This window comes from Ctenopharyngodon idella, chromosome 2 (assembly GCF_019924925.1).
Source record: "Ctenopharyngodon idella isolate HZGC_01 chromosome 2, HZGC01, whole genome shotgun sequence".
Taxonomy (NCBI): Eukaryota; Metazoa; Chordata; class Actinopteri; order Cypriniformes; family Xenocyprididae; genus Ctenopharyngodon; species Ctenopharyngodon idella.
The window spans coordinates 5,428,037-5,453,106 of NC_067221.1; the positions used below are offsets into that span (position 1 = coordinate 5,428,037).

General features: G+C 34.2%; 1 protein-coding gene across 1 annotated transcript; it reads left to right on the forward strand.

Moving 5' to 3' along the window:
• Window positions 1-2,196: 2,196 nt before the first annotated feature.
• Window positions 2,197-25,070, forward strand: si:ch211-14a17.10 (myosin-11). The gene is made up of 46 exons (XM_051859612.1): window positions 2,197-2,306; window positions 2,404-2,450; window positions 3,084-3,122; window positions 3,237-3,246; window positions 3,402-3,476; window positions 3,566-3,631; window positions 3,771-3,854; window positions 3,939-4,028; window positions 5,648-5,683; window positions 5,769-5,834; window positions 5,997-6,083; window positions 6,207-6,296; window positions 6,394-6,480; window positions 6,581-6,658; window positions 7,794-7,883; window positions 8,015-8,077; window positions 8,335-8,397; window positions 8,886-8,945; window positions 9,377-9,451; window positions 9,611-9,697; window positions 9,786-9,863; window positions 9,948-10,010; window positions 10,380-10,469; window positions 12,866-12,955; window positions 13,038-13,127; window positions 13,249-13,338; window positions 13,486-13,575; window positions 16,484-16,546; window positions 16,645-16,692; window positions 16,786-16,845; window positions 16,983-17,051; window positions 18,300-18,386; window positions 18,472-18,552; window positions 18,663-18,731; window positions 18,964-19,053; window positions 19,141-19,221; window positions 19,362-19,451; window positions 20,425-20,514; window positions 20,613-20,702; window positions 23,004-23,150; window positions 23,290-23,379; window positions 23,492-23,581; window positions 23,791-23,937; window positions 24,089-24,139; window positions 24,243-24,278; window positions 24,379-25,070. Exons 1-46 carry the CDS (start codon window positions 2,234-2,236, stop codon window positions 24,933-24,935), a joined length of 3,993 nt encoding a protein of 1,330 aa, XP_051715572.1. The 5' UTR covers window positions 2,197-2,233; the 3' UTR covers window positions 24,936-25,070.

Here is a 25,070-nt window from a genome sequence, read left to right on the forward strand (position 1 = left end):
GGTGGTTAGATTCAGTCGATACCCTGTGTGTTTTCCTCACACAGATAAAGGCTTAACAAAAAAGATACTGATTTAATTATGTTCAGAGATGTTCAGTGACAAGCATCATCGTTCGAGCAGATGTCATGTATTGTTGTTACAGTGCACCAAACAATGTTTGAGCTTAGAAGATGCATTTTTATTAATATCAATAGTCTCAAACACACAATTTATACATTTAAGCACTAATAAGCCAAGAAATACATGAAATACACCGCCTACAACATCACCGAAGCTCAGCCTGATGGCAGCGCTACAGCGATCAAAAGTAGCCTCAAGTGTCTTACATCGTTGTAATCCTTTGCTCAAGACAGACATGCTCTAGTGGGTTTTTTTTTTGATTTTTTGAAAAACCTACTTTTGCAAACTAGTCCTAGGTTTTTTCACCCAATCGGAACCAAACTAGTGCAGCAACATTCTCTGGAGTCTGAATATCAAAAGTTATCCAAAAAAAAGGTTGAAATTTTTATTCACAGTCACTAAGGATTGCCAAAACGTTTGAAGTGGGTGGGGCCACTTTTACTAAAATGGCTATAACTTGTGAACAAAATTAGATATTTTCATCAAACTTGGAACACCTGTCTATGGGCTCAATCTTTGGTCACAGTACAAAAATCGCGGCAATTGGCCACTAGGTGGCGCTATAACAGGACAAAATACATGAAAACGGGTATAACTACTTCACTGTTAGTCCGATCGACTTGAAAATTGGCGTGCAGTGTCTTCGTCTGAGGCGCCACGACTGTCTATGAGGACACTGACGCATCTCAAAAAACATGGCCGCCATCGGAAAGTGAATTTCAATTTCAAAAACCAACTGTGGTGAACTAGTCCTAGGTTTTTGGCTCAACTTTGATAACTGTTAAAAAGCTTTAAAAAAACATATTTCCTATGGTAAATTGCCCGTATCGGTTGTAAATTGTATTTTCCATGTATGATCGAAATGGTTACAGGCTTCCTAAATAAAACAAAAAATCTTTTTATGCTTGTGTTAAAAGGCCTTAAAATGCTTGAACCCTGTTAATTGTTATATTTTTTTATTGCAACCCTAATATCTCCAAATTGTGAGTCCATGTATGATTTCAAATAAATTAAAATGTAGCCTAAGTAATATTTAATATGAAACTAACATTTTGAGTAGTCAAAATGATAAAATATTTCAGGACTGTTGTTCACTATGAAGCAAGGTTCTGGCTTTTCTTTGAGCTGCTGATGAATTTGCATTACAAATAAAAGTGACCATGTCATTGACATTTGCCACATTCAAAACCACTCTGTTATCACCATGCTCAGGGCTGGGTGTGCCTTATACGCATATTTTCCTGTTTTGCAATGCTATTTGTTGCAATGAAGATCACTGTCAGTGTTACCACAGTTAGATGAAATTCATTGTCACACAAATAGTTCTGTAAAATTGTTTTTGACAGCATATTTTTGATGCTCAAACTTTGTGGTTTATACAAGAAATTGTACATTTGTTTGCATAAATGGAACAAAAGAGGATAAAATATAAATGTTTTGTTTTTAGGAATACGTTTGTAAACATTTTAAAAAGAAATATATTTAATTGATATGTTCTTTTAATTTAATAGTTAAATTAGTAACAATAGCAAGAAACTCTGTGATGGTGGCAATAAGCAACCTCATCTATATTAAAGAGATAGTTCACCCAAAATCATTTAGTCACCCTCAAGTTGTTCCAAACCTGTGTGAGTTTCTTTCTTCTGCTGAACACAAAAGAAGATATTTTGAAGAATGTTGGTAACCAAACAGTTTTTGGTCCCCATTGACTTACTCCCCCCCCCCCCCCCCCCCCCCCCCCCCCCCCCCACCCCCACCCCTTCAGCAGAAGAAAGAGACTCATACAGGTTTGGAACAACTTGAGGGTGAGTAAATGATGACAGAATTTTCATTTTCGGGTGAACTAACACTTTAAAGCCAGCTAAACGACATATTTGAAACAGCAGAATAAAATTGCATGTACATGATGAAAACAAGTGACAGTGCAGATGACACTTGGTACTTAGGTCATATAAGGAATTATTCAGAACTAGCTAAGTCAGTCTACCAGTGCCTTCTTCCGGCATGAGAGGTAAAATAACCTAGTGAAAACGAGAGTTGGGCAATAACGGACCAGTGTGTATTCATATATAAAGTGCACAAGCTCACTGTGAGATTATTTTCACATACAGTAATGGGGTGGAAAGATAATCTCCTGATTTGTTCTTTCTTTGTGTCAGTTTACCTGCTGACACAGGTTAAATGTGGTAAGGCCAGCAATGCTTTAATTGTTCTGTCTGTCTCCTTTCTAACGAGAGAAAGAATAATTGTAAGACATGCTTTGACATTTTGATTGTGATTTAGGTCCTGTGAACGCAGCCTCATCTTTGAGTGTTGAAGAAGAGTTTGTGGTAGGTTTCATGTGCAACTGGTTAAAAAGACATGAATTTTTCAGATATGACTCTTGTATGATTTCATTTCTGGTCTATACTTGAAGCAATATACACTGTTCAAATGTTTGGAGTCGTAACACTTTCAAAATATTTTACTTATTATCAATGTTGAAAACAGTTGTGCTGCTTATTAATTTTGTAGAAACTGTGATACATTTGTCTTTCTGGACTCTTTGATGAATAGAAAGAACAGTAATTTATTTCACATGAAATCTTTTGCAACATTATAAATGTATTTACTGTCACTTTTGATCAAATTAATGCATCCTTGCTGAATAAAAGTATTAATTTCTTTCTGCAAAAATGACTGATCCTAAACTTTTATGCCAAGTCACGTCATAAAGCTTTATACAATACAGATTAAAGTGGCTTTACAGTAATAAACAGGGAAAAAAACAATTATGCAAACTTCATCAAATATTGTACATAAGAAGTTTAACTGGTAGTGTATATGAGAAGTTGTTTCTAACATAAAAATCCATCTTAAGAATTATATCATTGGAAAATTGCATATATATATTATAATGTCTTTCAAAGTGCAAAAACTGCTCTCTCATTTTAGTCTAAAGTGAAATTTTCCACACATTTTAGGCACGCGGGGACTTCACAAGAGAAAGAAGAGCCGTAAAGGTGAGGCTGTTTTTTATCTTTATGTTTTTGCATATTTATTTTATAGGTATGCACTTTTAAATGTACGTTTTTTTTTAAAATACCTTTTTCATTATCTTCCTGTAAACTACTAAGGCCTGCTCAGGTATGTGAATTATATTTTATTTATTATATTTTATTCAGAAGCATTTTATTTAGATATTTGGAGATTAGATTAGGCCAGTTCTGAGTTTCCATCTCAGTAAAAACATTGTACAACATGACTAAAAAGTGTCATTCTTATTATCTGTACTTCTTTAGGCCTTCAGAAAGATCTGAATGAGATGAAGATTAAATGTAGGGATTCTTACAAGGTAGCAAAGGACAATATTGATGGTGAGTCTGCTCAAACCTAAAGTATATATTAACCACGCACTTCCATCTTTATCTCAATGTTTATATTAGTCTGGTGGATATGTTTTCAGGTCTTAAAAAGCAACTGGATGATCTTTTTAAACAAGTCAGTGCCACCAAGAGTCCAGTGAAGGATGGTATGTGAAAAATTATACACATAGCAGCTTTAAAATAATGAAATAATTTATTGGGAAATTTAGTTTATGTGCTTTTTTGTAACATATTGTGAAAAGACATTAGATTGACACTTGTTACCCTTGTGTTCCACCCATTCAGTCTTAAACATTCTCCGGAAAGCCATCGACCTGCAGGAGATGGATGCGCTAACAATCACTGAGAGAAATGCCGCAAAGATCGAAGGTGTGTTCCAACAATATTACAATATTTTATTATTAACTTCTCCGTGTACTGTATAGTCATGCAGGTGTTTTTAACAATCAACAGGACTGAAGCAGCGTCGTAAGGAAGCAGTGAGAGACTTAGCAGAGATGAAGAAAGAATTTTCAGGAAGTGTTGCAATGTTCAAGCATACAGGTACAGATACACTCCTGTGCATGGAGCAATACCACACTGACACTGCATTTTGTGCCCTTGCTCAATTCTTAACCCTTGTGCATCAATTAAAAAAAGTTACACATAGAGGACGAAAACGTAAATGTCCAAAAACTGTTATAAGCTTGGGAGCACAGACTTAAGTTTGGTCTCATTTTAAAGAAGACCCTTGGCAAATTATTGTTGAAGTAAAAAAAATGAAACCTAAAACAAGTTATAGAGGTTTAAAGTCGGCATGAAATCAAAATTGACAGCTCTTATTTTTTTTATGGAATATGTAGTATTTATTATCAATAATTTATCCGTGCACTTCATTATTTTTTTTAAATTCATGTGCCCTCATAATCTTTAATCAAAAACATTAACCTGCCCTCCTCCCTCAAAATGACTCATCGTCTCTTCCTGTCACATGCTATGGCGCAAGGGCGGAGCTATCTGGAACTGCCAGGAGATCCAGTGACGTAAGAGGAAAATGCACCGTCAGTCAGTCAGTCTCTCTCGCGCGCTTTCTCACTGTTTAGTGCCGTTGACCGTCCTCGTCATCCTCAATAAATAAAGTACTTACAGTAACATGAGTGTGCTCGCAGTGAGTCCGGTGGAGAGAAATCCCCCACTGACTGCAAACAGGCATTCAGATCTGCCTCCATTTTGTTAGCAACACCCAACTTTCAACGATCAATTCCCGAAAGGACGAAATCAAGTCCCACCCTCATTATATACGTCACAGTAGAGAAGAAAAGACAATCGAAACTTCCGCTTCATGCTGACTTTAAGTTTCTGAAAATTATTTTTGACCATTATTTTTTATAAAATATATATTTTATGAAACACGTTGAACACTAAAACTGCTAGAAAATCAAAGCCATAAATCTAAACAAGTTGTGTTCCAAATTTGAGGCTGATATCTGAAAAAATTAGCTTTCAGTAAGATTTTGTTTAGGTGCAGTACCAAATTTTCCCCATTAGGTGCCAGCAAAACTCCACTGGTACACACAGTGGTTGGATTTGTGATTTGCAGTAGAGTTTTTCTCTCTCAAATATTACACAAACACACACAATATTTTTTTATTACACACACAAATCACACTCTGACATCCATACTAACACACCCACACAATTATAGCTGCATAATTTATCTAATTGCCGTTAAAATATGCAGAAGCAGAAAACAGGAATAGAGCGAGTATTTGCTTTATAGGCCAAACCCGAGAAAATGGCACCATCTGGTAAAAAATAGTCAAAATTTTAATGTTGAAGCCTTGCCAACAGAATGAAAGCCTATTAACAAAGACTGCATCATTTTATAGTTAAATGGGATTAACAATTGCAATGCAAGTTTCAATGGGGACATTTTTGTCCTTAAGGTCCTTAGTGGAATTATTTTGTGTTACTAGTGCAAAATAGATTTATTAAAGGAAATGGGGGTGAAATAGTAAAATTCCAATAAAAATACACACTTGTGCCAAAATGTATGCAGTTGTCATTAACACAGGCAAAATAATTAAAAAAAAACTGAAAAAGACAAAAATGTCCATAAGGATGCACAAGGGTTAACCAGCAGAACTAGAAGTAATTCTTTGTTCATTTTTTTCCCCATCTAGTTTCAAAGAGAAGCGCAACATCAACCGCTCTTAATGGTGTGTATGATGAAAATATGTGTGAATGTTGCTTTACAGTGAGTTTTGCACGTTCTTTTTATATTTATTTGTATCTAATCTACAGAACTAAAGAAATACCTTGAAGACAAGCTCAAACAACCAGGGGAACAAGGTGGCATTGCAAGCCAAGGTGAGTTTAATGAGAATGAGAGCAGTGGAGCCTTTCGATCTGGATCAGAAATATTTTTATCAGTCATTGTGGGTAAAGATCTGAAATATTTTGAAAATGCGGCATTGCATTTTGAGTCTTTTCCACAATAGTTGACTCAATACAGTTTGTTTCGTTTTTTAGTGCTGCAGATTGTCACATTGCAAATTGAAGCAATGGAACTAAAGATACACCTCTCTGGTATATATAAGACGCAAGTGCAGATGGATGGTGAGTGTTCGTTCTTTGATGTTTACAAAATTCTTATCAGGCTTAGGAATTGTGAAGTTGCAATTGATGGTCTGGATATTTTTATATGTCCACAATAGTTTCATCTCATTGAATGTTTGACAGGAACTATAAGCAAACTGGAGCACAAAAATGGCCTCCTGGCAGATTTAAAGGAGGAGCGAGAAGAGAGGAGAGAAAAATTAGAAAAAATTGGTACGTAGCTCTACAATAAATTTATAGCATCTATAATCCATGTTATGTGACAAATAAGAGGTACACGATAACTGCAGCATATCCTTCTCATTCACAGATAAACTCATTGCAGCACTGAAGAAAGAAATATCGGACCTGAATGCTGAATTATTAGCGCTTAAACAAACGCTTGCTCAACTTAATGGTACTGGAATCAGACTAGTATTGATTTATGATTAATTGAGCAGTTTGTATTTAGATGTGTGAATCAATACTTCATCCTGCCAGTGACTTGTATCTTGTAGGACAGACAAAAGAATTTGATGGGAAACGAGCTGAAGTAATGGACAAAATTGCCAAACTGAAGGGAAAAGATGAGTTAAGTAAGTTTCTTTGATTTTAGCATACCTGATTCTCATTTCTCATGAATTAGTAGGGGTTCAAGCGCGTAGCTCTGAAACCCTTTAGTAAATTTTGAGGGCTGGTAGTACTCACATCGTCTACAACGTCACCAAGGCTCGGCCTGATGGGGGCGCTACAGTGGTCAAAAGTACGAAATCGCTCATAACTCCTAAACCGTTAGGCGTAGACTCAAGTGTCTTATATCATTGGAATCCTTGGCTCAAGGTTTTTGGCCCGATCAGAACCAAACCAGTGCAGCAAGATTCTCTGTAGTCTGATTGTCAATAATTATCAAAAAACAATTTGATATTTTGATTTACTGTCCCTAAGGGGCGCCAAAACAGTAAAAGTGAGAGGAGCCACTTTTACTAAAATGGCTGTAACTCTTGAACGAAATGTGATATTTTCACCAAACTTGGAACACAAACTTGATTTTTGGTCATTTGAATAAAATCGCGGTGATTGGCCACTTGGTGGCGCTATAACAGGAATAAACAAGAAAATGGCTATAACTACTTAACCGTTAGTCCAATTGACTTGAAAATTGGCATGCAGTGTCTTTGTCCAAGGTGCCATGACTGTCTATGAGGACAGTGGTGTATCTCAAAAAACATGGCCGCCATCGGCCAATGAATTTTAAACAGCTAGCCTAAGGTTAATAGAGGCAGATCGGAATGAAAATCGCTGGGCCTGTTTGAATCACGTGATTTTTCGCACACGACATTCATACCACATGGTAGAAATCCTCATTCTGAGCAACTTTGCCTTTATGACCGCCGCTGTCCATCGAATCGTTCATTAAATATTGGAGATTATTTCAAAAACCAACTTTGGCGAACTAGTCCTAGGTTTTTGGTCTACTGTTAAAAAGCTTTATAAATCATATATTTCCTATGGTAAATTGCCTGTATTGGCTGTAAATGGTCTTTTCCATCTATGATGGAGATGGTTACAGGCTTGCTAATTAAAACATTATAACTTTTTACGCATGTGCTTAAAGGCCTTAAAGCGCTTGAACCCCGATAATTGCTGCTCGCAGCTATATTTGTTTCTAATTTTGCTGTTTTTGCATCATCAGTACTATCAAAACATATATATATTTTTTGCAATTCTTAGTTTCTAGAATTCTTACACTCCAGTTTGAATTTATGGAGGCGCTAATTACTGCAAATGGACAAAAGAATGCAGACGACTTTGTGTTAGCTGGTGAGAACTGAATGGTTTTAATTATTATATATTTAAAAAAATATATTGATTGATTGATTGATTGCCAGGCTTTAATAAGCAGCTTTGATAGATCTGTGATGTTTATGTGATTTTGGATTATGCCTTCCCAGATCTCCAGAAAGAGCTTAAAAAGGAACAGGACAGGGCACTTTATCTGGATGCTGAAAACAAACGTAAGATTGATATATCATTACTTCCAACCATGGATGCTTTTAAATCAATCGTTTATAACCTACTGATGAAAAAAAAAAATCTATAAATGTACATTTATTCATTTAGCAGATGCTTTTGTCCAATGTGACTTACAAATGAGAAGAAATCAGAAGCAATTTGTCATAGAAGCCAACAATATTCATTGTTTATTGTTTGGTCCTTCATTCCAAAATAAAACATTTATTGATGAGTGATCTGTAATCCTTTCTACACCCAGGTTTACAGAGAAAGCTGTTTGTCCAGGAAGAAGAATGCCAAGACATGATGAATCTGTACATCAGTAAGACATTTTACTCTCCTTTCCTCCCAGCAAGCAACAATACAAAAGCTTTATTGTAGGGCTTAATCGCATCCAAAATAAAAGTTTGTGTTCACATAATATATGTGTGTGTACTGTGTATAATTATTATGTATGTGTAAATATATATAAATAATAAATATAAAAATAAAGATTGTTATATTTATATATAAAATATATTTATATATAATAAAAATTATATTGAAATATATATATACAGTGTATACATGCACACATTTCTTAAATATACATGTATGTGTGTGTGTATTTATATACATAATAATTATACACAGTACATATTATGTAGACACAAACTTTTATTTTGGATGCGATTAATCACGATTAATCGTTTGACAGCCCTATTGACATGAAAGCAACAGGATGAATTTGAAAGGAATTATTAATGTTATGTGCAGATTCAATTAAATCTATTATAATGTATTAATTTATTTATGTATCATCTTTTCCAGATGCACAAGCTGAACTGGATGCTCGAGTAAATGAAATATCAGATCCAACCTCAAAGACAGGCAAGTTGAGTGAAATTTTAGACACACACAAAATATTTTTTAAAAATGGTAACACTTTACAGTAAGGTTTCATAAGTTACCTACTTTGGTTAACATGAATTAAGAATGAACAATACTTCTACAGTATTTATAAATCTTAGTTAATGTTAATTTCAATATTTACTCATACGTTATTAAAATCTAATGTTGCATTTGTTAACATTAGTTAATACACTGTAAACTAACATGAACAAACAATGAAAGACTTTATTTTTATTAACTAATATTAACAAAGATTAATAAATGCTGTAACATATGTATTGTTCATTGTTAGTTCATGTTAGTTAATACATTAACCAGTGTTAACGAATGAGACCTTATTGTAAAGTGTTACCAAAAAAAGTTTCAGTTAAAATTAATATGCATTTAATGGCAACATTTAATTTCCACAGCTGTCCAGATTATTTTGCTGAGCTTTGAAATAGACCAAATAACGAAACAAATTAAAGCATCTTCATCTAATGACGGTATGTCTCTCTGAATCATTTTTGTACTTCTTGTGATTCTGTCGATTTGAAAAGCGATCAGCATTAAAAATCATTGAAAGCATATTGAACTGTACTGCTTTTTAGATTTTTGTCCAGTTTTACTGTTAAAATAATATTTATTATATTTTTGTACATCAGATTTGAAGCGAATTCGGGACGAAAAACTCAAAGAACTTAAGGCGAAAAAGGGGGAACTTCAGAAAAGTGGCACTAGCCCTGAAAAAAGTGTGACCGGTTCTCTTTGCATTAATATCTGCCATAAAGGTCTATTGACTCACATCTAAGCATGCATGTTTTTGCCTCTGTTTGTCAGTTCTTGAGGTGATATCGCAGATGGAGGAAATCTGGAAGCTACAGAGCGAAAATCCAGATAACTTAAATCAAATCAGCAGTAAGTGTATAATGCAATACTTATATACCATTGGGAAAAATGGACAGTAAAGTTCTCAAAACTCACGTTCTGTTCTGGTTTCAGATCTGCAGAAGAATCTCTTGAAATTGATTACAGAACTAGATGATAAAATGGCTGCAAAACCAAGTGAGTAGGAGATTATGGTCATTGTTTGGACTTAAGGTTCATGTTATTTGCAGTTATGTTCACACTCATACATATGGATAGTTAAATAATTACACTTTCTAATGCTATAATGATAAAGCAAAACAAACAAAATGTAAATATGTAAAACAAAAGCTGCATCCGTAACAGTATCATAAACAATATTATCATAAGTTTGTTGTGGATGCTAATATAGTTATTGTTATAGTTATCATTCTTGGTGTAAACGGGCCTTTATGAGTATTACATAAGCTCAAATCAGTTCATCTAAGTTTTATTATACCAAATTCATCATTTCTTCAGATATTTTTGTCAGAACAATCAAAATTACTTTCTTTTTGTTTGTCTCAGTGCTGAAAATCATAGCTCTCCAATCTGATGTAACCTGGATAAGGGAAATGCTGAAAACAGTGACTGCACAGGCTGAGATGCAGAAAATCGGTTGGTACTGATACTTTGCAGTACTTTAAAAGAAGTGGTGACATTTCTTAAAGGGGTCATGACATGATAAATCAAATTTGCCTTGATCTGTATAACACATATAAGAGGTCTTTGTACCATTAAAACATCCTGCAAGATTAAAAGCATTACTCATTATAAACAAAGCATTTGTTTAATGAAGCTCCAAAAATGTCTGCAGGATCTGTGACGTCACATGGGCAAATACATTTGAATATGACTGCCTCCAGAGCAAGAGATCGACGAATAGTTATACATCATCGCACCATAGGCCCCGCCCTCTGGCGTTCAGTCGCTTAACGGCTGACATTTGCTCTGGATGTGAGCGTCGGGTTGCATTAAAAGCAAATTGAACCCATTATAATGACTGATGCTGTCTACACTGATACAGAATACAGATTTCTGACATACTCCACGCACTTGAGTCTGCCAAAAACAGGACAAATGGAAGAGTGAAAGAACGTTCGCTTTGACGCGTCCAGTTTAAACAGCTAGTTTGCTTCTCTGTAGAGACCTCAGAAGGATCCCAGTGTCGGAAACAAAAAGATGGGTTATTTTAATGGCATTCCAGATCGCATCAGAGGATTTTATGTTTGTTCGGAGCATTTTGTTTTGTAAACAAGGCACAGTGTAATAGAGCCGCACGGTTAATCGATTCAAACACCCACGCAATCTTATCCTGTGTCTATTAAACCTTTGACAAAATCATACCGGAACATTCAAATCTGTTCGTGCTGCCGCGCTGATCCAGAGAGAGCAGTGTTGAACCACACAGTAGTTATTTCTCTGTTACAAATATACAAATTATCACAGAACTGTACTGAGATAAAGTTTAAAGTTAGGATATAAACACTGATGTCTATGATTGTGATCAAAATAGAGCAAACCACCTCTTGAAACGAACTTGGCGCTTCAAATAATGGTTGTATTAGTTACATCTCACACCACTAGTTGGCGACAAGTGACTGTTAATAAAATGATTTGTCATTGAACCATTCATTCAAGAGATTTGTTCAAAAACTCTGATTCATCCAGTAATGAAACAAGTATTTATTAATGAGTCATTGAATTCATTCAAAACCATTTAAAAAAAAAAATAAATCATTTAAATTAGTTAAACAGCAATTACTATTTTGTCAGAACCTCTAGTAAATTACGTTATTTTGTTTAGTTTTATATTCAGAATCGTGGGAGAATCGTGATCTCTATTTGAAACCAAAAAAAAATGTGATTCTCATTTTATCCAGAATCGTGCAGCTCTACAGTGTAATAAAGAGTTCGCAAAGAAACTTTTGTTGAAAGATGAAGCAGCCGACTGTATTGGATCTGACAGCAGCTGCAAAACAAACCATAAGTAAATGATTTCATAATGCTTTGTCTGTAAATGATGGTTTTATATGGATAATGCTTTCAAAACACTTACTTGTGTAGAAAAGCAAGTGGGCGTTGATACTTTTTCCTATGCAATGATGTTAGCCAATCATAACAGTGGCCATTTACTTATAAACCATTCAAGCATTGTATATATATATATATATATATATATATATATATATGTATATACACAATGCTTAAATTTATTAGACCACCTGTCATAATAAAAAGAAAAAAGAAAACACAAATGTTTTAGGGATCTGTCAAAAAAAATTGTTTAAAACTAAAATTTTTATTGTCATTTATTAATCAAATAACAAACTTAAACAACTAAATAGTCTTTATTCACACATAATAACCCCAAAAATATATTTTTATTTTGTACGGCCTCCTTTGGCCTTGGTAACAGCTTTTATTCTTGCTGGCATTATTTTTATGTACTTTTCCACAGTCTGTGTTGTTATTGACTTCCAAATACAGTAGTCAACATTTGAAGTGGATCAAAAAAGCTCATCAAAGTTGTCCTAAGAAGACAACATCTTTCAAGTTTTCTTCTTAGGACAACTTTGATGAAAGGTTTTTGATCCACTTCAAATGTTGACTACTGTATTTGGAAGTCAATAACAACACAGACTGTGGAAAAGTACATAAAAATAATACTTAATATTATATAATAATACAAATAAAAATTTCCTATAGTTTCTAATTGTTTTGATTTGCTTTTGATAAAAGATTTGCTTTTGATGAAACTTTTATGCAATCTATCTTTGAATCCATTAAATACCAACAATAATTATATTTTAGCATTAGAAACACTACTGTGACTAAAGAGCTTACACATACTGGTGAACCTCAAGGAACATTAAAATATTAATAAAAAATCCATGTCAGGACCCCTTTAATATTCTTTTTACATGATAAATAAATAAATTGATTTGTCACAAATGGAGAGATTGTAACTGCTCATATTGGATTATTGTTATATTTACACTGACTACTGACAGATCTCCAAAAAGCACTGGACGATGTGAAACATATGCTGGATGAAAAAAACAAAGAGCTGGCTGCTGGGACCGGTAACACCAGTCAGCTACGTGAGTGAAACCTTTCAATTTGAGAGCTGAAACAGAAACTGAATGGAAATCTATAGCTGTCATTAAAATGCTTGATTTGCAGAGAAAGAGATTGCTCATCTGAATAAAGAAGTTTTGAAGCTGAAAATGGAAAAAGACACAGCTGAACAGATTGCACAGCAGAGGATCAAAGGTTTCACCCATATTTGTATTTCTTCTCAGTTACAGTACATTAATTCAACAACATGATTTTCATGATTATTCTTTCGTTGATTAAAACGTATTAATCAGTTTAATGTTTGTCTCTGTCACAGATCTTGAAGGAAAACTAAAACAGAGTAATGAGGCATTGGAGGATGCAAATAATTCTCTGAAAGACACGAGCGATGCTCTGTCACGACAAAGTAAGTGGACAAGCAGTAAAGAGATTCAGCCAATCAGAAAATTATGTCTGTTTGTAATAAATAAAACATGCATTTCTGGATTTGTCTGCCAATGTCTGGTCAGAACATCAGATCATTGCTTTATAATGTTTTATGATGTCCCCTTAGTTACAAAGGTCAACAATCTCATCGACGAAGTGAGAACCTTGAAACAGCAAGTGCAAGAAAAAGAATCGATAGTAAATGCTAGAATAGCTGGTGAGTTTCATTCATCCATCAGTTACAACCTCCCTCACTCATTTAAAGCTGCAGTCTGTGACTTTTTTTGGTTAAAAATGATCCAAAATCAGTTTTTGAGCAAGTACATAACCAGCTAGTGTTCAAAACTATCTCCTTACCTTAGCCCGATTCACAACGGTAAGCTTGTAATAATGTTTTCTATTTCGAGCAGTACTGGTGGGTTTCCACAGGAAATTTGAGCATGCAGCCGTTCGTCTTTGCGTCATTACGTCACGTCTGTAAACATAAAGAACGAGTCCCAGCTAGTAGGCTAAATCATGTGAGGATGGCGGATCATTTATAGCCTTTTCTCAAAGCAGCTACAATAATTAAACTTAGCATTTTGATGGCGGATTGTAATCCAGAAAGGTCCAAATGACAATCATCAGTGACAACTGGAGATTCACCCGTAGTCAAAAGCAAAAGGCTTCGGACTGCGGAGTGGCTACAGAAATTGAAATCTACAGGTAGCATTAATTCACACTAAATACACATAGTCACGCAATGCTGATGTTGTTAACATTAACAGTTTGAGAACAAAATATAACAATAATAATAATTTGAACGGTTTGACGTGGTCTGAGCTAAGCGATCGTTAGATTTAATCACCATTGGCAGCGTGATTTATTGTAATACTTTTTTCCTCAGTTGGTCAGAACAAAAGTGGCAGATTTGTTACTTACTTGTTCAGATGACATTTTCCGGTGAAAATTCTTATTTTGGTCATATTTCCAAGACGTACAATCTGTGATTCTGAAGTACAGTATCGACACCGCTGTGGTGACTGACAGCAAACATTAGATTCATCCGCGCTAAAGATGATAATAACTGCAATTGCAGGTTTCAAACAGAGATGGCGACAAAGAGGCAAAACTTATGGACTGCAGCTTTAAACTTCTTCTTCTTCTGAGCCAAATTTTGAGCAGTATCTCCTCCTAGAGCTTTAAAGCTACAACCACCAAACTCATGTCAGACCTTCAGACTGTTCTGACTCGGGTTGCTACATCTTTTCAAACTGATCCGACTTATGGTTTTCCTAAAACTGAAGATTAAAAATCATAAAAGTTCCATGCACTTTCATTGAAGGGGTCAAAACTTTAATACAATAATTCTAATAAGGTATTTAAGCTTCATTCACTATGAATCTATCACTAACAAACCCTAGCAACTCGCTAGCAATGTGTTAAAACATGCTAATAAATGCTGAAACAGGCTAGCAACATGCTAATTTATGCTAACTGATTAAAACATGTTAACATGTTAAATCAAGCTAGCAAAACAAGCTAATTCGTGTTAAAACGTTAGAAAGATGCTAAATCATGTTAGCAACATACTAGTTCATACTAGTTCATAACAACATGCTAGCAACTTGTTAAAACATGTTAGATGTTAACATAACAATTCATGTTAAAACATGCTAGCAACATGTTAATTCATGCTAGCAACATTAAAACATGCTAACAACATGTTAGATCAAGCTAGCAAAACATGCTAATTCATGCTAAAACATGTTAGCAAGATGCTAATTCATGCTAGCAACATTAAAACATGCTAACAACATGTTAGATCAAGCTAGCAAAACATGCTAATTCATGCTAAAGCATGTTAGCAAGATGCTAAATCATACGAGCAAAATACTAATTTATGCTAACGAAATGTTAGCAGCATGTTAATTCATGTTAACATGTTAAAATATGCTTACAAAATGATAATTAATGTTAGCAAAATGCTAATTCATGTTAGCAGTGCTAAAACATGTTAGATACATATTTAATAATGTTAACAGTGTGCTAAAACATGTTTAATCATGCTATCAACATAAAAATTCATGTTAACATGCTAGCAACATGTTAATTCTTGCTAGCAACATGCTAATTCTTGCTAAAACATGTTACCAAGATGTTAAATCATGTTAGCAACATACTAATTCATGCTAACAACATGCTAGCAACGTGCTAATACATGTTAGATGTTTCATCAACATAAAAATTCATGATAAAGCATGCTAGCAAACATGCTAATTCTTGTTAGAAACATTCTAATACATACTAACATGCTAATTCATGCTAGCAACATGTTAAATCAAGCTAGCAAAACATGCTAAAACATGTTAGCCAAATGCTAAATAATGCAAACAACATACTAATTCATTCTAACAAAATGTTAGCAGCATGTTAATTCATGTTAACATGTTAAAACATGCTTACAAAATGATAATTCATGTTAGCAAAATGCTAATTCATGTTAAAACATGCTATCAACATGCTAATTCTTGCTATCAACATGTTAATTTTGGTAAAACATGTTAGCAAGATGTTAAATCATGTTAGCAACATACTTATTCATGCTAACAATGTATTAGCAACGTGCTAATACATGTTAGATGTTTTATCAACATAAAAATTCATGTTAAAGCATGATAGCAAACATGCTAATTCATGCTAGCAACATTAAAACATGCTAGCAACATGTTAAATCAAGCTAACAAAACATGCTAATGCATGCAAAACATGTTAGCAAGATGTTAAATCATGCGAACAACATACTAATGTTAACAAAATATTATCAGCATGTTAATTCTTGTTAACATGTTAAAACATGCTTACAAAATGATAATTCATGCTAGCAAAATGCTAATTCATGTTAGATACATATTTAATAATGTTATCAGTGTGTTAAAACATTTAATCATGCTATCAACATAAAAATTCATGTTAAAACATGCTAGCAATATGCTAATTCTTGTTAAAACATGTTAGCAAGATGCTAAATCATGCTAGCAACATACTAATTCATGCTAACAACATGTTAGCAACATGTTAACTCATGTTAACAACATGTTAAAACAAAATGATAATTAATGCACACAACTTGTTGTTCTTTTTAGAACTTGAAAGGGACCTGGTGAAGAAGGAGGAAGAAAACGCCAAAATTCGTGACAAGATTGAAGGTAAAACCTTCAGCAATAAAATCTTCAACAATATTGGGCATTTAAAGTCATTGTCTACAGAACAAATTACCCATCTTCCTTATTCTGTCTCTCTCTAGAGGTGAAAAAAAATTGTGTGGACACCCATGAATGCCCTGAATATAAAAGTACGTTATCTCTCTATCTGCTGTAAAGAGATTGTTCTCTCATAACATTTGGACAGTTGTGTAAACAGGATACTGTGTGGCTGTGTGTTACAGAAATGCAGGCTGAATATAACGATACCATTTCTAAACTGAAAAGTGACATTCTTCAGAAGGGTGAGTGAAGCCCTGGTTTATAATTCAATTAATGACACAATTCATCACAAAACATTGTTAATTTAATGCATTGAGTTAAATTGTGTTAAACCTTATGTAACATCACTTATATTGTCACATAATATATATGTTTTCAGTTTTTTTTATTACAAGTCTAATTGAAGAAGTGAAGTACCTGGATAAGCAAATTGCACAAGGATTCCCAGGTAATATCACAAACTTCAATACTTTTAGACATACACTACCAGCTTTATATATTTCAGATAAATGCTGTTCTTTTGAACTTTCTATTCATCAAATAACCCTGAAAAAAATTGTTGCTGTTTTCAACTTTGATAATAATAATACATTTAACACAATAATACGTTTCTTGAGCAGCAAATCAGCATATTATAATGATTTCTGAAGGATCATGTGACACTGAAGACTGGAGTAATGATGCTGAAAATTCAGCTTTGATCACAGGAATAAATTGTATTTTAAAATATATTCAAATAGAAAACAGTTATTTTAAATTGTAAAAATATTTCACAATATTACTGTTTTTGCTGTATTTTGCATCAAATAAATGAAGCCTTGGTGAGCAGAAGAGACTTCTTTTAAAAACATTAAAAAATTCTTACTGTTCAAAAACTTTTGCCCAGTAGTGTACATATAAAAATAAGTCTCTTATGCTCTTATGATTGATGAAAAAGATTTTTCAAAAGAACATCATTTATTTGAAATGTGTATATTTTTGTAACAATTCTTTACTGTCACCTTCGATCAATTTACTTGCTGAATAAATGTATTACTTTCATTTTAAAAAACCCCTTACTGACCCCAAACAGTTGACTGGTAGTGTACATTTCATACAATTTGACATCAGCTCTGCAGGTTTAAGATTTTCCATAATTATTCAGATGAATGAGCATCATTCATGACAGTTGAACAAATCATGCACAGACTGCATCTACACTGCACCTTTCCAAAAACTTGACCTTCATAATACCCAAAACTCATTCATCTACTAATTTTCTTTCTTCACTTAATGTGAATTTAAATAACCCAAGTTGGGTTAAATATGGACAAACCCAAAGGTTGGTAATACTATATGGCTTAAAATGAACCCAAAATAGGTTGGAAATTAAAAATCAGACACATAATTACTAGAGGCAACAGTAATAATCAAAAGGTGAACATTTATTTAAGCAATTTAATAAATGTTTATTATTTAATTATTATTCATTAAACTTATTAATAAATATTCGCTTCCAACATAGATTGGGTTCATTTTAAGCAAGCAATTCAGTCATTTTTAAACAATAGTTGAGTTAAATAAAACTACCCAACAGGTTGGGCAAACATTTAACCCAACCACTGGGTTAAAACAACCCAATCGCTGGGTTTGTCCATTTTTAACCCAACATTTGTTAGTGTAACGTTTGTTCCATCTATGGTTATCTGCTCTTCAGGATTGAGGGAAGAACTGGAAGAAAAGAAAAGAGAATTGGAGGAGGCAAAGCAGCAATTGAAAGATGAGGGATCCATGGCAGCCAAAAGTGAGTCAAACCCCCTTTTACTGAATGTTGGGCCTTCTTCATCTGAAGAGAGACCATCTCATACTTACTCAATGGTTTGTTACAGCTCTGGAAGTACTGGAGTTACTAACTGAGATAGGGAAGCTGCAAGAAAATCCAAATGAGGATAATTCAGAAAAGATTCAGAGTGAGTTGAAACAAATCCATTTTAGTACTGTCATAAGCATTTCCATTTCTTCCCTTCAAAAACAGATCAGCCATTAGCTCACAATTAGTGATGTTCTTCTCTTCGTTTAGAACTGGATGCTAAATTAAATGTTTTGCTGAATGAGTTGCAAAACTCTGGAGAGAAGGGGCTTGGACTGAGTGAGTTTAAGTCTCATTTTCTTTTACATTGCACTTGGATAAAAACCTGTGGTCATTATCTTAATCTGTTTAATATAATAGCATTGTTGTAGCTCAAAGAGTGGAGCATGACGCTAGCAATGCCAAGATCCTGGGTTTGATTTTCAGGGATTGCATGAACTGATAAAATGTATACCTTGAATGCAATGTAAGTCGCTCTGGATAATAGCGTCTTTCTTATAAAATTATACAGCCTTAAAGATAATTTCCATAAAGGAATCAATGTCCAGTCTAAAACAAGCACAAGTAAAAATGCAAGAGGAATACAAAAGAGAAATCAATGGTAAGTCAATCTTAAATGCATCAATATTGCCAATAAATGATCTGAAGAGCGCTGAAGACTACTAAACAAATTTCTGTTGTTGGTCAGGTCTAAAGAAGGAAATAGAGGACAAAGAAAAAGAGATTTTGCTTTTGAAGGCTAACTGTGGTCAGATCACCACTGAGCTGCGTAAGTAAATGGAGGAGATTTGACCCATTCTTTAATATTGCATTTCAGCAAACTGTGTTTAGTTCCTACCAGAGATGTTCTTTGCATTTTAACCCAGTATATTGTTATTAGAAACATGTTGCTTCTTTATTATTTATCAGAAAACAGGATAAAACAACTAGAGAAGGAGGCTGAGGAAAGCAAACAAAAAATGAAAAAACTACAACAAGAATCAAGCGATAAGATTGCAGGTACGTTTTACCCTTGATGTGCTATTAAATTACTGTAGTTGAATGTTGAGACTCATAAAGGACAGATCAGAGGGAATGCATCCTTTTGGGGTACCATTACAAGTAATTTAAAGGGTTAGTTCACCCAAAAATTAAATTTCTGTCATTTATTACTCACCCTAATGTCGTTCCACACCCGTAAGACCTTCGTTCATCTTCAGAACACAAATTAAGATATATTTGATGAAATCTGAGAGGTATATGACTCGCCCACAGACAGCAATATAATCAACACTTTCAAGGTCCAGAAAGGTACTAAAGACATCGTTAAAACAGTCGACGTGACTGCAGTGGTTCAACCTTAATGTTATGAAGCGACGAGAATACTTTTTGTGCGCAAAAACAAAACAAAAATAACGACTTTATTCAACAATATCTTCTCTTCTGTGTCATTCTCATACATTGTTTACATTCAGCGCTTCCAAGTTTCTACGTCCGAACGCCGACTCATTATTGGCCGACTCCTGCATCAGCATCACACGCATGTGTCGTGCTGATCATGTGATCAACGTTGGCCAATACTGAGCCGGCATTCTGATGTAGAACCTGGAAGCGCTGAACGTAAACAGTGTATTTTGTTTTGTTTTTGTGCACAAAAAGTATTCTCGTCTCTTCATAACATTAAGTTTAAACCACTGTAGTCACATGAACTGTTTTATTGATGTCTTTAGTACCTTTCTGGACCTTGAAAGTGTTGATTATATTGCTGTCTATGGACGAGTTATAGAGCTCTCCGATTTCATCAAAAATATCTTAATTTGTGTTCTGAAGATGAACGAAGGTCTTACGGGTGTGGAACAACATGAGTGTGAGTAATTAATGACAGAATTTTCTTTTTTGGGTGAACTAACCCTTTAATAAACTGAGGGAAAATTATGCTTATTAAATATAGCTTTGTGTTATTAAATATTATCATGTCATTTTTTTTTCTCAGCGCTAGAGAAACAAATTAAAACAAAGGACCATCAGCTTGCAAACACTGAAGATAAACTTAAGGAAACAAACGCTGAAAACGCTGCTTTGAGTAAGAAAAAATATTATTTATGTTTGATTCCATATTGTATTGTCACCTATGCATGACTAGTACTTCCAAGAATTTCATTTTCGTGTCTTTTGTTTTAGTCAAAAAGCTGAACGGTCTGAATGACGACATACAGAAAATCAAAGAGGAGAAAAATAAGGAACTACAGAATGCAAATGAAGAAATTACCGGTATGACCACACTGCCAAAGCACAAAAAAACATGTGCTTTAATTCATTTTCAAGTTCACTTTTCCAATACCATACTATATCTTTAAAATTGCTAAAGTGATTAGATGTGTTGGTCTTAATAAATATATGGTGGGAAAATCCGGAGAGTAATAGTTTTCTGTACAGTGAGTGAAAAATGTACATGAAACTGACAATAGTGCTATGATGATATACTTTTTGGACCCTATTTTAACGATCTAAGCGCATGGTCTAAAGCGCACAGCGCAAGTGCACTTAGGGCGTGTCCGAATACACTTTTGCTAGTTTAATGACAGAAAAATGGTCGCCGCACACAGTGCATGGTCTAAAAGGGTTGTCCCTATTCTCTTAATGAGTCATGGGTGTGTTTTGGACGTAACGTGCAATAAATCAATCAGAGTCTCATCTCCCATTCCCTTTAAAACCCAGTTGTGCTTGACCCATGGCGGATTCACTATTTACATGGCGGAATTTGCAAGTGGAAAAACTGAACGCTTCTCTAGTGAGGAAACTACATGACAAGCTGGATTCCACCAAAGCATTTTTATCTTTATGCACACAATAAAAATCTTTTACATTGTAATCCTTTTATTTTTAATATTTGGCATGTTTTTGTGCTGCTGCGTGTCCCTGTGTGTAATAAGCAGAGTTTATGCACGTTTTGCACCCACCTATAGGTGCATATTACTAACGTGCCCTTTAAATAAAGAAAAAAAAATTGCGCCATTGACTTTAGAGCAGGTTTCAGTTGGTCAATGGCACAGTCTATTTCAGTTGCCTCAAAATAGCAACACGCCAACTAGACGTGCCGATATTCGGTAATATCATGATAATGAATATGCACGATATTGTTATCATGGGCACTTCAAAATACTGTGAATAATTATTTATTACGAATTATTCAAATTTTTATAATGCATTTTAAGAATATTTTCCCCATCAACCATATAAAATGCACAACACCGCTGTATGCTACGTCAAAAGAACACGCGCACTCAGATGTAAACAAGCCCAACGTGCAGGAGAAGCACATGGTGAAACGAATGAAGGAGACGCGCTGAATGAAAGTGCACGTTTACTCTCTGACAGCAGAGGGCGCTGATGGAACAGCAGAAATGCAGCGGTTACCCCAGAAACCCTGTAAACACTGAACAGTTTTTAAAATGCTTCAAACAGCCATTCATTTTTTTGTAATCTCAATGTTGTTCATCACAGCACCAAATACTTAATACTTAAAGACTTAATAGGCTATTTATTTTCAAATTTAAACATTTTTATATTTTAATCTGGATGACAACATGCCCTAATGATTGAAAATGTTCTGATTATTTGTTCTTGTTCAGTAAAACTTAGTGACATAAGGCTTTATTAGTTAACATGTTAATTCATTACTACCAAACTGACAATGAAAAATACTTATAAAACATTTATTAATCTTAGTTAATGTTAATTTCTTAGTTAATGTTTAATAACATTACTAAAATCAAAAGAACTTATTTAATGGACCTGAGATAAAACTAACAATGATCAGTTGTGTTTCTTAACTAACATTAACAAAAAATAATACCTTCTGTAACAAATGTAGCTACTGCTCATTATTAATCTTAATGCATTAACTAACGTTAAATAATGAGACCTTATTGTAAAGTGTTACTTGTTGTTCTTTATTCTTTTGCACTTTAATCTGTTTGAACAATTTTACTTTATATTTTTTTGTGTATTGCATTATTTAAACGTTCAGAGTTCTTTTTGTTAAAAGAAAATTAGTTCTGAAACCTGTTATACTATGACAACACTTTTTTGCAACTTATTTCAATATCGTGATAATACCGTATACCGTGATAAAAGCTTCAGCAATTATCGCAACATGAAAATTTGATACCGTCACATGCCTAACGCCAACAATGCACCTGTACACACCTCGTTTTCAGACCATCACGACCATGGGCGCACAAATGGGCACAAATGCATTTGCTATTTAAACAACATGGCTCAGGATGTGAAAATTATAACTGCGTCGGGCTGAAACTAGCGAAAAACACTTGCGTCGCGCCTGGCGCCACATTGCGCCGGGTGTGTCATAGGGCCCCTAGTCTGTACAGTGTGTCTCATTCAAATAAAGTAGGGAAGTGAAGTATGGGGTTCTCTCTATAATAATCATTTCCACTGAAGTCTTCCTGTGCTTTTGGCTTTAGCCTCAAATTTGACCCATTATACTAAGGTAGAATCAGTTTGACAATTTCTTATTTTAAATGTAAAAGCTGCATTTTTGTGCCCTATCAGGTTTAAAGGACAAATTGCAAAAACTGGAAAATACACTTGCTAAACAGGACCTGTACCTGAAGGAGAAGGATGATACTATTTCTGCATTGAAAGAAATACGTGACAATATGAAGACTGAGCTTGATAATGCGAAGAAGAAAAACAAAGGTCAGCGAGAAGAGATTCAAAGGGAATATTTGGTTCAAAAACTGGGGGAAATTTAGAGAACTGTCAATCAAATTTACTACAGATAAAATTTTTTTATATGTGCTGCAAATTACACACATTTTTTTTTTTTTTTTTCCAGAACTAGAGACGGAGCTTAAAACAAAGGACCAGCAACTTGCTAAAACTGAAGCCAAACTTCAGGAGCAAAATGATGAAAATCAAGCCTTGCGTAAGAAAAAAATCTAGTAATGAATGAGAAGTGTTGATAGAACATCCAACGTAAAATTTACAAAATCCATTAAAGTTATTAATTATTTTTCTTTTTTTGCCCTTTGTTTTAGTTCGCAAGCAGGAGAAACTTGAAAAGGAACTAAAAAAAACCACAGAGGAGAAAAACACTTTGCAAAATAAATTACAGGAAGAAATCTCTGGTATGACAATACTGTCAAAACACCACAGAGGCAAAAATCAAGCCTCCATTTCATGATAAATTTCACATGTCCATTATGTTTTACACTTTTACATTGCATTACATTGATTTGGATGTGCTCTGGAGCTTTATATTTTATAATTTGTTCTATTATATTGTATTCAAACATGTTTTCTTAGCCTAATAAGTATTTTTCATTCCTTTTATCAGACTTAAAAAATACAGTGGATGCACAAAAAAAAGACCTTGCTAAGAAGGACCAGAAACTTCAGGAGAAGGAAAAAGAAGCTGTTGAATTGCAAAAGGAAAATGTTAAAATAAAGGAAGAGATCAAACAAGAGAAAGATAAATTCAACAGTGAGTGGGGGTGCAATGATCTTTTGGTACAGTCAAAAAATAATGCATATTTGGTCTGGGGTCAAAAACCTTAATCAAAAACTGCCAATTTTGCATGTATCTGTATATGAAGGAAATCTGACTGGTTTTAATATTTTCACAATATTTATAGATTTGAACAATGAGAAAGAGAAACTTAAAAATGAAGTGAATGAACTTAAAAGTAAGATATTTCTTTTTTTCTGAGCAAAAAAATATTATTATTAGCTTCATTTATTATCACAATTAACATTGTATGGTTTGTTTCTTTATAACTCTTTGTCTAGAAATAATAGAAGAAAAAGGAGAACCTCCTAAGGAAGGTAAGTTTGTGATCTCAGTCAGGTTATAATATACAGAATAAGCTACAATCTGTAAAAATGCAATTAAGCTGAAAAATGTCTGTCTGTGTGCCAATGCTAGAATGGCCGGGGTTCGATGCAAACACTGCCCACCGCAGACTCATCCTGTCGCAGGATGAGAAAGAGGCACGTACCTCTTTATTGGCTCGGCCTGTACCAGAAACCCCTGAGCGCTACGACACCGCTATTGCAGCTCTGGCAAAAGTCGGATATGATTCTGGAAAACATTACTGGGAAATAGGTGTGGTTGGAAGAAATTGTTATGTTTTGGGAGTGGCCAAATCGTCCGCTAAGAGAAAGGGTATTCTGACATATGGCCCTTCGGCTGGCTATTGGGTTATTCTGAAGAAAAGAGATGGAGCACTTGTTGCCATTGATGACAAGCAGGTTAAAATAGATGCTAGTGAAACACCTTCTGCAATCGGGGTCCAGGTGGATTTTAAAAATAAAGTGGTCATTTTTTATAATGCAGAAAAGAAGCATGAAATCTATAAGTTCACTGGCAATGAGCTGCAGGGTAAAGTTTATCCATATGTTGAGACCTGCAGTGACTCTAATATTAATGACCCTCCCTTGATCTTAAAGAAAGTTCAATCCACCGACTGGCTCAAGCCATGATCTCCATATATTAGGAGTCTGTTAATGTATGCAAAGAAAATGCTCTCTGCTTTGAGATTTCAGATTGTACTCTCAACTGCATTCTTGAATGTCTTGCATCTTTCAGTTTAATAAAACATTTACATTTGAAAAACA

Excerpts from the sequence above, each read along its gene's own strand:
- si:ch211-14a17.10 (XM_051859612.1), top strand. The coding sequence starts at position 2,234 with ATGGGGTGGAAAGATAATCTCCTGATTTGTTCTTTCTTTGTGTCAGTT. Across the intron at positions 10,011-10,379 it reads TAAAATGGCTGCAAAACCAA|TGCTGAAAATCATAGCTCTC; the intron begins GTGAGTAGGAGA and ends TGTTTGTCTCAG. Across the intron at positions 20,515-20,612 it reads CGCTGAAAACGCTGCTTTGA|TCAAAAAGCTGAACGGTCTG; the intron begins GTAAGAAAAAAT and ends CTTTTGTTTTAG.